Raw genomic sequence first — 15,161 nt, forward strand, 5'->3', positions numbered from 1 at the left:
CCTGACCCATGGAGTGGGCGGCGCGGCCGCATGGCCCCCAACCCCAGCCACGGAGCACCAGGCGGGCACCAGCCCTAGCCTCCCCAAGTCCCGGCAGCAGGCCGTCAAGCCCAGCTCCAGCCTGGGCCACGAAAGAGCAGAAACTCACAGGCACTCCTGGGGGCGCAGTGTGGGTGGGGCCACACAAGGCTGTCTGGGGAGGCTCAGCCTCCCCCAGCCTATGATATCCGCTGCCCATGGTTAGGAAGCCTGGAATTAATGCATGTGAAATATCAAAATGAATGGAGGAATAAATCAAATAAAGAGTCAATGCTCAAAAGACAGGACTATAGAACAACCACCCACAGAAATCTGCTGAGAAAAAAATCACTGATTCAGAGCTTCTACAGCCACAAGAGACCATTGTGATCATCTAGTCTGACCTCCTGTGGAGCACAGGCCAGAGACCTGCCCCACAATCATTCCTAGAGCACATCTGTTAGAAAAACATCCATTCTTGATTTACAAATTGTCAGGGATGGAAAATCCATCAGGACCCTGGGTAAATTGTTCCAATCTGATACTGAAGCACAGCTGTGAAATCCAGGTTTGAGACTCACACCCACTCCCTTCTTGAGTCAGGTGGAGGATTTCCCCTTAGATGTTGTGACATTTCAGGGTATTTAAGGGGTATACACATGCACCATCTTGCTGGAAAACTTCTAATAAATCTACAGGCAATTGACTTTAGTTTAACAATAATGATTGCATGTACAGAGTTCCCTGAGGAATTGCCACTGTCCCTCTGGCCCATGAATGCTCCCCTCTTCACTTCCATACATTTCTATGATTCTCCCATGACCTGCAACAGAAGCAGCTGGAGGGAAAGAAACTTAACATGTGAGTAAACGCAGAGACTCAGGTGCATGGAATTCTTACAAGCAGTGCCTTGGCCATGAAAAAGGCCAAGAGGCCTGTGACGAAGTGGGGAATTTTCTGTAATATTTTTATGAATCTTGTATGTGCTGCAGTTTCCTCTGTACTTTGCATTTCTATCCAAAGGGCGCTACCGGGTTAAATCTGCTCCTGGGTCAGCGCAGGAGACATGAGGTGTGTGTGTCACCTGCTCGCCGGGATAGACTTAGTGGATCATTAAAGGACTGGCTGAGGCTGATCCGTTTTAATGGAAAATCTGAGAAGACAATGGGAAACCTCCATTCACTCCTAGCAACCAGTGACCAAGAGGAAGGAGGTTTCCCCCCCACCTCTCAGCAGGGAAGCTGAGCAGAGGCCAGCTCCAGAACAAAGGACTGAGAGGTACCAGGCAGGGGATAAAGAATAGCTTTTGGAAAGGCTGGGCTGGTCCTCCCATGGACACGGACAGGCAAAGGGACCGAGAGCCTGAAATGAAGTCTGGAGCAGTTGGCCTGGCCAGATGGACTATGTCTTAACCTTGATTTCTCTGTGCTAACCTAAGCCCAATGCTGCTTTCCAGGTGACTAATAAACCCTACTCTGTTTTGAAAATGCTGCCTGGTGTCACTGCAAATACCTGCTGAAGTGCAGTAGTCGTTGAAGAGCACAAAAGTCTCTGACCAAGAGTATATCTCAGTAGGGCTTGCTGGACACAGCTCATGGAGTGCAACAGCAGTTCTGGATCCCAGGGGCTCGGTCTTGGAGGTGGTGAGGCTGCGAGGCCAACCTTGAAGGAGGAGTGGGACTCTTTGGGCTGAAGAGGTTCCTTCTAGAGACTGTTTAAAAGCTGGGTCATGTGGATCCGTGGCAATATCCTACATCTCCTCTGCCATGGCAGCCCTGCCCCTAAGCTAAACCTCAAAGAACTTTTCTGGAGCAAGAATCACTCTGCCAACCCAGAACGTCTCCAGGGCTCCTGGCAGCAAGAGATTCTGGGCTGCAGGATGCAATCAGCCTGTTTTCAGAAAAGATTCCCCCACATCTGGAGTGGCCTCTCCAGACATAGACATCGGAGCAATAACATAACATCCTCCCTCCGAGTTTGGCCCATCCCTCACCTGGAAGTCGTAGAAACACTGCAGAAAATCCATTCACCACCTATGATTGATCCTTCTCCTTGGCTAGTGAAAGAATGGAGAGCTCACGGGGCCCCTTCCAACTGAGACTGACAGCACCTCCTTTAAGCATGTCCTAGTCCAGCCAGAACTTGGGAAACACTCCATGCTGCCAGCGTTTCCTGCACCACCCACTAGCTATGCTTTCACTTCTGAGCAAGCTAAGTGAGAAGCTCATCAAGGCTCTCTGTTAATTCCACCTGGATACTTCCAATATTCTGAGCCTTCCCAATCAGGCTTCAGGTCAGGAGAAGGAACAGAAATGGCCATGAACACGAGCCATATATCGATTCTCATAGTGCAGGATCTCTTCATGTCATTCAATGTCAATCAATGAAATGCTGATGTCCTGCCTTAGGGGCATAAGCTGAGGTTTGTGGGAAAGCACTGAGGTAGCTACAATCATTCCTCTTGGACCAGAGCCAGAGAGCTGTGATGGGCACCAGCTTCTCCGCCTCCCCTGTAAAGATCCACAGTGATCCATCCTCTCTCCCATCCTGCTTAACCACTGTAGGAGGCAGCTAGGGAAGATTATGTCAATTAGGTTTCTCTGTTGTGCTCCTGGCCACAGGAACTGGGGATTGTGAATCACATGGGCTCAAATGCCAGCACTACACACACAACACGAAGCACGGAGCTTTCCAGCTAATGTGAACAGCACCCTCTCCCAGATCTCTCAGTGCTTGGAGGACCTCAGCACTTAGACAAAAAGCAGCAGGCTCAAGCCAAACCCAGCCAAGCTGGAGGTAATGTTGGTAAGGAGATGGGAGTTTTGCAAGGGACTAGCCACTACTGTGAAGTCATTCTCATTGAGGGCATGCTCACTAAGGAAGGTCATTGCCTAAAGAAACCAGGAGGACCGCAACCCTCCTTCAGATCTAAGTGGGACTGTCAGACCCATTTCCATGATCTCATCTTCCCACAACAAATCATGCAGACCAAAGGGGAAATGGGGAGACATATACAGAAACCTTTCCCTGTACTGGCTTTTAAAACTTGCAACATGACTCAAACCCCCATGCAAAGAGTTCAGGACAAATGCCCAGAGAGATTGTGCTTCGGACCGTGCCCAAAGAATTAGAATATAATCACAGCCCAAAACAAAAACTAAATACATAATTGCAAGATAGTAAAAGACTAAAAACACAGATAAAAGGGACCAGTCTTGGCTGATTTATTGAAGTGGGGAGAGAGGCTGGAGAAGACACTTCAGATGAAGCAAGTTCAGTACCTGATGGCTCCACAGTGCATAGATTGGGGAGAGTTTTCAAAATAAACTCCTCTATATAAACTTTACAGCCCTCAGTGAGCCCCAGAACTACTCACCTTCCACTGCTCAGTCTTTCTTTCCTTCCCCTGCTTGCCCCTTCAAAGCTGCAGGGTGCTCAGCAAGAGATCAAACCTTGAGGGGTATTATTCAGCCTGTCCGTGACTGACAGAAACGTTCAGTCCCCTTAGGCAGACAGAATCCAGCTAACTGTGACAAATGATGGACACGCAGCTTCCACAGCAGCAAAGCAAGAGCGCCCTGTCACACCCACTTCTTTTTCCCTTTTCTTTAAATCCTACTGAGAGCTCTCCCCCTTGTCTTCTTAAACCTGGCCCACAAATGTACAGAAAGATGGGACCCACCACAGCCCGCAGACATGGAGAGAACAAGTACTAAGAACAAGAGCCTAGCTATCTTCCTGCACCAATCCATGGTGCTTACCTCATGACAACACCCTACCACACCCCTTATTCCACTCCCCCTGTGCTCACTGTAAATCAGGTGTAAACACACACATCATATGACTGAATAGCCAGCCACCGAGAGCTCCACACTTGATAAGAAAGATTCAGATGGTTATTTCAGTCAGCATGCGGCTTCCAAGGAAGTCCTTTAGGCAGCGGTTCTCAGCCAGGGGTACGCGTACCACTGGGGGTACACAGAGATCTTCCCAGGGGTACGTCAACTCCTCTAGAGAGTTACCTAGTTTTAAACAGGCTACATAAAAAGCACTAGCGAAGTCAGTAAAAACTAAAATTTTATACAGACAATGACTTGTTTATACTGCTCTATGTCAGTGTTTCCCAACCTGGGGGGGTCGTGATTTATTTCATAGTCATATGGTAAAAATGAGAAAGTACGCAATTTTTCCATACTAGCGTGGCTGTGACACTTCTGTATTTTTATGTCTGATTTTGTAAGCATGAAGTTTTTAAGTGAGGTGAAACTTGGGGTACACAAGACAAATCAGCCTCCTGAAAGGGATATAGTAGTCTCGAACAGTCAAGTACCATTGCTTTTGGGGTTTTACATGGATCCAGTCCAACTGGCAGAGTTGATGGAAACATTTTTTCAATGAAAAAAACATTTTCACTTGGGTTGAAATTTTCTGGGTTTTCTACAAAAACAGAAACCATTTTTTTTTTCAATTTTTGGTCACCTATTTAATCAAAAATTGAAACTTTTACTGAAAACAGTTTAGAGAAACATTTTCATGAGAATTTTTTTTTCGGGGGGAAACTTTTATGGTAGTTAATGAAAATATTTTGGATGGCATATTAAACCTCATGCTTCAGGGTTTAAGCCAATTTCTAACAAAAAAGGATTAGGAGACCCAATGTGTGGGTCAGATTATCCCATATCTGCTACTGTGTGGTTCTTCCAACATCCTCTGAAGCAGATAGTTCTGGCCACTGTCAGAGAGGGACTGCTTTGCTCTGATCCAGTCTTGCAATTGCTACATTTCTGTGTGACCTTCAGCGAATCATTTGGGTCTCTCTGTAAAATGGGGTTGATAATATTTCCCATCCACAGGGCTGTTATAAGGATAGAGTTTGTTAATGTTTGTGAAGTGCTCAGATACAACAGTGAGAGGGGCTATATAGACCAAACAGATCTAGGCTCTCCACCAACACCTCTCCTGCAGTTTGGTGGTGCAGGGCTAGGTTTTCCTTTTATACAGAATTATGTTGAGAAACATTTGGTTATTATTTATTAATCTAACAAGCGTGTATCGAGTGCCATAGATAAAACCACATAAACCCTTTCCCAGTTAGAACAGTGGCCCCAAATGAGATGGTCTGGGCCTTTTTGGGGGGTCAGAAATGAAGCTATTCTATACCTAGATTCAGTGGGCACCAAACAGCAGCAGATTAGATCGATACATTCTTATACTCTCGCAGCTCTTTGTGGAATATCAATAAACTTACAAGAAAGAAAATGTGCCATCTGCTTCCCTCCTAAAATTATCCCTTCCTACTGTTACTGTTCTCTCCCAGGTTTCAGAGTAGCAGCCGTGTTAGTCTGTATTCACAAAAGGAGTACTTGAGTCACCTTAGAGACTAACAAATGTATTTGAGCGTAAGCTTGTGTGAACTACAGCTCACTTCATTGGATGCATTCAGTGGAAAATACAGTGGGGAGATTTATATACACACAGAACATGAAACAATGGGTGTTACCATACAGTGATCACTTAAGGTGAGCTATTACCAGTGGGGGGGGGAGGGGGGGGAGACACCTTTTGTAGTGATAATCAAGGTGGGCCATTTCCAGCAGTTGACAAGAACCTGTGAGGAACAGTGGGGGGTGGGGGTGGGGAAATAAACAAGGGGAAATAGTTTTACTTTGTGTAATGACCCATCTACTCCCAGTCTCTATTCAAACCTAAGTTAATTGTATCCAGTTTGCAAATTAATTCCAATTCAGCAGTCTCTCGTTGGAGTCTGTTTTTGAAGTTTTTTGTTGAAGAATTGCAACTTTTAGGTCTGTAATCGAGTGACCAAAGAGATTGAAGTGTTCTCCAACTAGTTTTTGAACGTTATAATTCTTGACGTCTGATTTGTGTCCATTTATTCTTTTACGTAGAGGCTGTCCAGTTTGACCAATGTACATGGCAGAGGGGCATTGCTGGCACATGATGGCATATATCACATTGGTAGATGTGCAGGTGAACGAGCCTCTGATAGTGTGGCTGATGTGATTAGGCCCTATGATGGTGTCCCTGAATAGATATGTGGACACAGTTGGCAACGGGCTTTGTTGCAAGGATAGGTTCCTAGGTTAGTGGTTCTCTTGTGTGGTGTGTGGTTGCTGGTGAGTATTTGCTTCAGGTTGGGGGGCTGTCTGTAAGCAAGGACTGGCCTGTCTCCCAAGATCTGTGAGAGTGATGGGTCGTCCTTCAGGATAGGTTGTAGATCCTTGATGATGCGTTGGAGAGATTTTAGTTGGGGGCTGAAGGTGATGGCTAGTGGCGTTCTGTTATTTTCTTTGTTGGGCCTGTCCTGTAGTAGGTGACTTCTGGGTACTCTTCTGGCTCTGTCAACCTGTTTCTTCACTTCTGCAGGTGGGTATTGTAGTTGTAAGAACGCTTGATAGAGATCTTGTAGGTGTTTGTCTCTGTCTGAGGGGTTGGAGCAAATGCGGTTGTATCGTAGAGCTTGGCTGTAGACAATGGATCGTGTGGTGTGGTCTGGATGAAAGCTGGAGGCATGCAGGTAAGTATAGCGGTCAGTAGGTTTCTGGTATAGGGTGGTGTTTATGTGACCATCACTTATTAGCACTGTAGTGTCCAGGAAGTGGATCTCTTGTGTGGACTGGTCCAGGCTGAGGTTGATGGTGGGATGGAAATTGTTGAAATCATGGTGGAATTCCTCAAGGGCTTCTTTTCCATGGGTCCAGATGATGAAGATGTCATCAAGGTAGCGCAAGTAGAGTAGGGGCGTTAGGGGACGAGAGCTGAGGAAGCGTTGTCCTAAGTCAGCCATAAAAATGTTGGCATACTGTGGGGCCATGCGGATACCCATAGCAGTGCCGCTGATTTGAAGGTATATATTGTCCCCAAATGTGAAATAGTTATGGGTGAGGACAAAGTCACAAAGTTCAGCCACCAGGTTTGCCGTGACATTATTGGGGATACTGTTCCTGACAGCTTGTAGTCCATCTTTGCCGTGGAGTGTTGGTGTAGAGGGCTTCTACATCCATAATGGCGAGGATGGTGTTTTCAGGAAGATCACTGATGGATTGTAGTTTTCTCAGGAAGTCAGTTGTGTCTCGAAGATAGCTTGGAGAGCTGGTAGCATAGGGCCTGAGGAGAGAGTCTACATAGCCAGACAATCCTGCTGTTAGGGTGCCAATGCCTGAGATGATGGGGCGTCCAGGATTTCCAGGTTTATGGATCTTGGGTAGCAGATAGAATACCCCAGGTCGGGGTTCCAGGGGTGTGTCTGTGCGGATTTGTTCTTGTGCTTTTTCAGGGAGTTTCTTGAGCAAATGCTGTAGTTTCTTTTGGTAACCCTCAGTGGGATCAGAGGGTAATGGCTTATAGAAAGTGGTGTTGGAGAGCTGCCGAGCAGCCTCTTGTTCATATTCCGACCTATTCATGATGACAACAGCACCTCCTTTGTCAGCCTTTTTGATTATGATGTCAGAGCTGTTTCTGAGGCTGTGGATGGCATTGTGTTCTGCACAGCTGAGGTTATGCGGCAAGTGATGCTGCTTTTCCACAATTTCAGCCCGTGCATGTTGGCGGAAGCACTCTATGTAGAAGTCCAGTCTGTTGTTTTGACCTTCAGGAGGAGTCCACCTAGAATCCTTCTTTTTGTAGTCTTGGTAGAAAGGTCTCTGTGGGTTAGTATGTTGTTCAGAGGTGTGTTGGAAATATTCCTTGAGTCGGAGACATCAAAAATAGGATTCTAGGTCACCACAGAACTGTATCATGTTCGTGGGGGTGGAGGGGCAGAAGGAGAGGCCCCGAGATAGGACAGATTCTTCTGCTGGGCTAAGAGTATATAGTTGGATAGATTAACAATATTGCTGGGTGGGTTGAGGGAACCACTGTTGTTACCCCTTGTGGCATGTAGTAGTTTAGAGAGTTTAGTGTCCTTTTATTGAGTAATGACAATGAGTTTCCTGTCCAGTTTTGATGGTAACTTCCTTGGGACCGGGACTTCATCTTACATGCCTGTAAAGCACCACGAGCACTGCTAGAGCTTAAAATTTGTAATGAATAGAAAATGAGGAAATCTTTGCAGGAGAAACAGAGTCCTGGAAGAAGAGGCTTCCAAAGAGGGATTTGAAAAGGCTTGGGAGAGAATGCCAGGAAGACAGAGATTGCGAAGAGTGGGACAAGGAGCTAACGGAAGCAGTGAGGAGAAAGGATGGGGAGACAGATATGAAGCAGGAGGGAGAGAAGAGGAAACAAGAACTGAGGTGTAGGTGGGGGCAATATTACATACAGCCTTGAAGGTGAGAACGGAGAGCATAGGTGTGATGCAAAAGGAGACAGGAAGCCAGCGACAGGATTCAAGAGTGGAGGCAAGTGAAGAGAGAGTTCACAGTCCTGAGTCAGAGTCCTGGTGGCACAGCCTCTTGGGGGTCGGGGGACGAGCGCAGGAATGGGGAGGCAGGCTGAGCCTTTTCTAGTTGCAAATAAGCAACAACTGCAAGGCCCTGACTGGAATTCATCAGGGCATCACAGATGCGGCACCCCACCACCCCGGCCATGGCCCCTGGCAGTGTCAGATAGCAAGTATATAGGTGCCGATTCCATGAGGTGCTCCAAGGCTGAAGCATCCAGGTGTAAAAAATGGCGGTGCTTGGCAGCCCCCCATCAGCACCTCCCCCGCCCCACCCAGCACCTCCTGCAGGGGTGGGAAGAGGTGGGGCAAGGGCAGGGCGGTGGTGGGGCTTTGAGGGAAGAGGTGGGGCGGGGCGGGAGTGGGGCCTTGAGGGAAGAGGTGGGGCAGGGGTGGGAAGAGGTTGGGAGGGGCAGGGCGGGGGTGGGGCCTTGGGGGAAGGGTTGGAGCGGGGGTGGGAAGAGGTGGGGCGGGGGTGGGGCTTTGAGGGAAGAGGTGGGGAGGGGCAGGGCGGGGGCGGGGCGCTAAGGAAACCACATGTCCCAGCATGCCTCACTTCTTCGGTGGGCGGTGCATGGGTGGGGCAGGGTCGTCGCTAGGCTTCCTCTGTGTGATTGGTTGAGACTGGGGACGCGGCGAGCTTTGATTGGCAGCCGGGGAGCCGGGGGGCCTGAGGCTCAGAAGAGCGGGCATGTGCTCGGGCGGGGGAGGGCTCTCGGAGCGTGATTGGCTGGAGCGGGAAGGACGGCTCGGATCGGAGCGTGTGGGGGCGGGGCCCGCTGAGGCGGTTGAGCCGGCGCGAGGAGGCGGCGGCGGCGGATGGCGGGGCGCGGCCGCGGGTGGCAGCGGGAGCAGCTCAACGGGCTGCACGCGCGGGCCGGGGGCGGCGCGGTGAGGCTGGAGATCGGGCGGGGCAGCCGCAGCCTGGGGCCCCTCAGCGGCCCGGCTGTGGCTTGGGAGACGCCGGGAGCGGCCGCGGGGTGCAGCCTGGCGCCCCCTGCTGGCAGCGAAGCGACTCGGCCTCCCAGCGCCATGTGGTCCCGAGCGCCGGGCCCGGCGCCTGCGGGTGCTTCCGGTCCGTCCCGGGAGCTGCGGTGCTGAGCCCCGCCGCGAGCCGGCCAGAGCGGCTGCCTGTTTCGGCTGGGGTCGGAAGCGGGGTTATTTCCCCTTCTCTCCCTTGCGGGGCCCACCCCGAAGTCTGGAGGGGAAAAGCCCGTTTTAATAAGCGCAGGTCCCCTGGGTGCCCAGGCAGGAAACTAGCTGCAAGTGTTGAGCGCGCGCGGCCCGTCAGTGGGGCTGGGCTTGTCTCTAGGGCGGCTCTCGTGCTCGGGAGCTCCCAGGGCGGGCCTCAGACCCGAGAGGTTCTGGCAGCAATGGGAGAGGTTACAGTTAACCCTCTGTTTAATTATTTAATCTGCATTCTGCACCATGCACGTTAGAAAGTTAATATCTGGTTTTTGCCTTAAATTTTAGGCAGTGAATAAAGTTTGTTGCAGTGCAAGAAATCCAAGAACATCACAGCTGCGTAACCTCTGCACACTATCTGGAGCATGAGATGCTTCTGTCACAATACAGTTTGGAGGCGGGATTGTTCCTGTCCTGCAGTATTTCAGCACAGTGCTTAGGGTCCTTCAGAGCGGAAACCCGCTAATTACAGCTGCAACATTTTCATTTAATAATGTAGAAGTGCACTGTTAAGTTCCGATGGCTAAGTGGCCTCATTCTTTTCCCACCATTCACAGTCTCCTTACCAACGGTTGGGCCAACGCATGCAGGATATTACTGGTGATAGGGGGGTGTTAAAGGAGGTTATCCGTGCTGGTGCTGGAGAAATGGTGCCCCAGGATGCTTCTGTATTAGGTAAAACCAGTTTCTTTGTTGGAGGCCTTTTACTGGGATTATCTGCCAAAGAGCATGTCTGTGTTTTGTTTTTATACTAAGTGAACTAAGTGTCCACATCCACTTTATAATTTTGACTTTTGCTTAGTGGCTGGTATTCTAGACCAGTGGTTTTCAACCTGTGGTGTCTGCAGGCTATGCCTGAGATTTCCAAAGGGGTCTGCACCTCCATTTGAAATTTTTTAGGGGTCCACAAATGAAAAAAGGTTGAAAACTACTGTTCTAGACCACTGGTTCTCCGCCGTTTTGGGTTCAGGACCCATTTGTAATTGTTGATGGCCTGTTGCAATCCAGTAAAGGGTGGTGTGGGGGGTGTTGGATCCTGCCCCCAGGGGAAGGGGGAAGCCCTGGGGGTGGGGTTCCAGAGCCCACCCTGCATTCATCTTGCAGTGATGGCTCTTGCAGCTCTGGTCCCGCAGGGCTGGCTGGGTTCAGCTCCCTGCTTTGGACATTACAGCATCCAGGCTTGGCCCTCGCTGGCTGGGCCACGTTTGTGTGAGTGGGGGTGCGACCTGGTACATGGGGTTGTAGTGCCACTCAAACTTGTCCCAGCCAGTCTCTTATGATGGAGGGGCATCTGGGTCAAACCAGAGTGGCACTGCAACCCCAAAGTTCACAATGCCCAGAGCGGAGAGCTGAGCAGCCACAACAGTTGCCGCACGACTCTTTGAAACGTTCTGGTAACCCAATTTTGAGTTAAAAGAAAAGGAGTACTTGTGGCACCTTAGAGACTAACAAATTTATTTGAGCATAACCCTTCATGAGCTACAGCTCACTTCATCGGATGCAATTTTGGGTTGCAGCCCACTGGTTGAGAAACCTTGCCCTAGCCCTAGGTGATTGTGCTTCTCTGCAGCACATGTGAATAAATGGAGGTAGTTGTTGATGCATCCAGTTTGTTCTAGGATTCTCTAGGCCCCTTCATGTCTCTGAACACTTACAGTATACAAATCTGAATTCAATTTTATCACAGACTCCCCTCCCAGGAGATGCCAAAGATGTTGCAAAAAAGAGCTTTAACCATAATTTGCTATAGAGAGCAATATGCCGTGCCCTATGTGCTTGATTTTTATTTAAGAATGTCTTGTTCAGGACTGCTGGTTTAGGCTGTTCTTAAACTGCTTGCTTCAAAAAATCAGTCTCGGTAAAATATGGGTTGTACTGCTCAAGGAAATCTGTAAAAGGAATTGCACCTCTTTCGTGAAAGCTGTAGGTTTCAATTAGGTTCATGTTCAGTCAGCTGATCCCAGCCCTGCAATGAGATCTGCACATGTTGGTCTCGCTCTTATTGCAGGATCTGTGCCTTCGGTGAGTATTTTTGGCTGTCCAGAAGTACTACTCTTGTGAACCTGAGGTGACTCCTCTTTATAAAGTACATTGTTGAAGAGTTTAGACTCAAATTTGACTGAAAGCTGAAATGTCGATTGGCTGGAGAGTATCTTCCAGTATTGCAATGGCTTGTAGAGCTTTTCTTTCTTGGTGTCATAAAGACACTAACATATCTTTATAGTTTTTTTGTTTGCTGTCCCGGAAGCTGACAATCAGAGGGAGTTACAAGTTAACAGATTCTGTTCCAAGTGCTGGCATCAAAGTGCAGTGTACAATAGATTAAATGAAGAGGCATGTCGATTTTTAAGAAATGCAGGAAGCATTTCACCACTAGATTGAGCCTAGGTCAGTATTGGCTGAAAGCTGTTTCAGTTTGATGGGGGTTTGCCTTTTGTGACATGACTCTTAGATTGAAAACCAGAGGGGACCATCTTTATCATCAAGTCTGATCTCCTGCACGTTGCAGGCCACAGAACCTCACCCACCCACTCACTCCTGTAATAGACCAGTAACTCAGCCGGAGTTTATGGAAGTCCTCAAATCATGATTAAAGACTTCAGGTTACAGAGAACCCACCGTTTACACTAGTTTAAACCTGCAACTGAGCTGTGCCCCAGGCTTCAGAGGAAGGCGAAAACCCCCCGGGGTCTCTGCTAGTCTGACTTGGGGGAAAATTCCTTCCCAACCCCAAGTATGGCAATCAGTTAGACCCTGAGCATGTAAGTGAGACCCACCAGCCAATGCTATAAAAACCCCACCTCCACGACTGGAGTAGCTACCAGTGCTGGTGCACTGTCTACGCTGCCACTTCACAGCGCTGAAACTTGCAGCGCTCGGGGGGGTGCTTTCTTGAGAAAGTTGCAGTCTTGAAGCCAGTTAGGTTTTTTTGCTCCCACTGCTCCGCTTGGAAGGCTGTTCCAGAACTTCACTCCTCTGATGGTTAGAAACCTTCATCTAATTTCAAACCTGAACTTGTTGATGGCCAGTTTATAGAATCATAGAAGGGTAGTACTGGAAAGGACCTTAGTAGGTCATCTAGTCCAATCCCCTGCACTCAAGACAGGACTAAGTAATAACTAGACCATCCCTGACAGGTGTTTGTCTAACCTGTTCTTAAAAATCTCCAGTGACGGAGATTCCACAACCGCCTTAGGCCAATTTGTACCATTGCTTAAATATCCTGGCAGTTGGGAAGTTTTTCCTAATGTCCAACCTAAACCACCCAAGAAGCTGCAGTTTAAGCTCTTTGCTTCTTGTCCTATCCTCGGAGTTTAACAAGAACAATTTTTCAGCCTTCTCCTTGTAACAACTTTTATGTACTTAAACTGTTATGTCCCCCGTCAGTCTTCTCTTCTCCAGACTAAACAAACCCAATTCAATCTTTCTTCATAGGTCAGGTTTTCTAGACCTTTAATCATTTTTTGTTGCCTTTCTCTGGACTGTCACCAGTTTGTCCGCATATTTCTTGAAATGTGGTGCCCTGAACTGGACACAATACTCCAGCTGAGGCTTTACCAGTGTGTAATAGAATCAAAAAATTACTTCTTGCTTACAACACTCCTGCTAATACATCCCAGAATGTTCACCTTTTTTTGCAGCAGTGTTACACTGTTGACTCATATTTAGCTTGTGATCCACCATAACTCCCAGATCCCTTTCCACAGTACTCCTTCCCAGGCAGACATTTCCCATTTTTGTGTGTGCAATTGATTGTTCCTTCCCAAGTGGAGTACTTCACGTTTGTCCTTATTGAATTTCAACCTGTTTACTTCAGGCTTTCTCCAGTTTGTCAAGATCATTTTGAATTTTAATCCTATCCTCCAAAGCAGTGGTTGTCAACCTTTCCAGATTACTGAAGCCCAAGCCCTGCTGCCCAGGCCTGAAGCCCGAGCCCCACCACTTGGGGCTGAAGCATGTAACTTAGCTCTGTGTGGCCCCAGGCAGTTGCCCTGCTTGCCACCCCCTAATGCTGTCCCTGTACTTGCGACCCTGCTAAACCTGTCCCATGACCCATCAGGGGGTTGCACTCCCTAGGTTGAGAAACACTGATCTAGATGATCTAGATCTGGAAGACCTCTGCATATCCCCAGGTGTACGCGTACCTCTGGTTGAGAACCACTGCTCCAAAGCACTTGCAACCCTTCTGAACTTGGTGTCATCCACAAACTTTATAAGTGTACTTTCTATGCCATTATCTAAATCGTAGATGAAGATATTTAACAGGAGCAATCCCTGCAGGACCCCACTCGATATGCCTTTCCAGCGAACCACTGATAACTACTCCCTGGGAACGGTTTTCCAACTCGTTATGCAACCATCTTACAATGGCTGCATCTAGGTTGTATTTCCCTAGTTTGTTTATGAGAAGGTCATGCAAGACCGCATCAAAGCTTACTAGAGTCAAGATACCACATTTATTACTCCCCCCCCCCCCCCCCCTTCACAATGCTTGTTACCCTGTCAAAGAAAGCTATTAGCTTGGTTTGACATGATTTGTTCTTGGCAAATCCATGTTGACTGTTACTTATCTTATTATCTTCTAGGTGTTTGCAAATTAATTATTTGCTCTTTTATCTTTTCTGGTACTGAAGTTAAGCTAACTGGTCTGTAATTCCCGTGTTATCCTTATTCTCCTTTTTATAGGTGGGCACTATATGTGCCTTCTTCCCCTCCCCTGGGATCTCTTCTGTCTTCCATGATTTTTTGAAGATAATTGCTAATGACTCGGATATCTCCAGAGTCAGCTCCTTGAGTATTCTAGGATGTATTTCATCAGGACCTGCTGACTTGAAGACCTCTAACTTGTCTAAGTAGCTTTTAACTTGTTCTTTCTCTATTTTAGCCTCAGATCCTGTTTACTGGCATTCACCAATGTTAGATGTCCAATTGCTACTAACCTTTTTGGTGAAAATAAACAAAAAAGTCATTTAGCGCTTCTTCCATTTCCACGTTTTCTGTTATCGTGTTCGCCCCTCATTGAGTAATGGACCTACCCTGTCCCTGGTTTTCCTTTTGCTTGTAACGAATTTGTAGAATGTTTTCTTGTTACCCTTTGTCTCTAGCTAGTTTAATTTCATTTTGTGCCTTGGCCTTTCTAATTTTATCTCTACATGCTTGTGTGTTTATATTCATCCTTCATAATTTGACTTAGTTTCTACTTTGTGTGGGACTCTTTTGAGTTTCAGGTTACTGAAGATCTCCTGGTTAAGCCAGGGTGGTCTCTTCCCATGCTTCCTATTTTTCCTGTGCAGTGGGATAGTTTGCTCTTGTATCCTTAATAACATCTCTTTTAAAAAAACTGCCAACTCTCTTCAACTGTTTTTCTCCTTAGACTTGCTTCCCATGGGATCTTACCTACCAACTTCCTGAGTTGGCTAAAGTCAGCCTTCTTGAAATCCATTATCTTTGTTCTGCTGTTTTCCCTCCTACTGTTCCTTAGAATAATGAACTCTATCATTTCACGATCACTTTCACTTGAGCTGCCTTCCACTTTCATATTCTCAACCAGTTCCTCCCTATT

At 47.7% G+C, this 15,161-nt stretch overlaps 1 protein-coding gene across 1 annotated transcript in view; it reads left to right on the forward strand.

Moving 5' to 3' along the window:
• The first annotated feature begins 9,232 nt into the window (after positions 1 to 9,232).
• The window catches only part of FKBP6 (FKBP prolyl isomerase family member 6 (inactive)), a 47,305-nt gene continuing 41,376 nt past the window's right edge, over positions 9,233 to 15,161 (forward strand). Inside the window, exons 1-2 of the mRNA XM_074974313.1 lie at positions 9,233 to 9,304; positions 10,156 to 10,273. Of these exons, the coding sequence (XP_074830414.1) occupies positions 9,233 to 9,304; positions 10,156 to 10,273 (190 nt within the window). The remainder of the gene's footprint in view (positions 9,305 to 10,155; positions 10,274 to 15,161) is intronic.

This window comes from Natator depressus, chromosome 17, assembly GCF_965152275.1.
Source record: "Natator depressus isolate rNatDep1 chromosome 17, rNatDep2.hap1, whole genome shotgun sequence".
Lineage (NCBI taxonomy): Eukaryota > Metazoa > Chordata > Testudines > Cheloniidae > Natator > Natator depressus.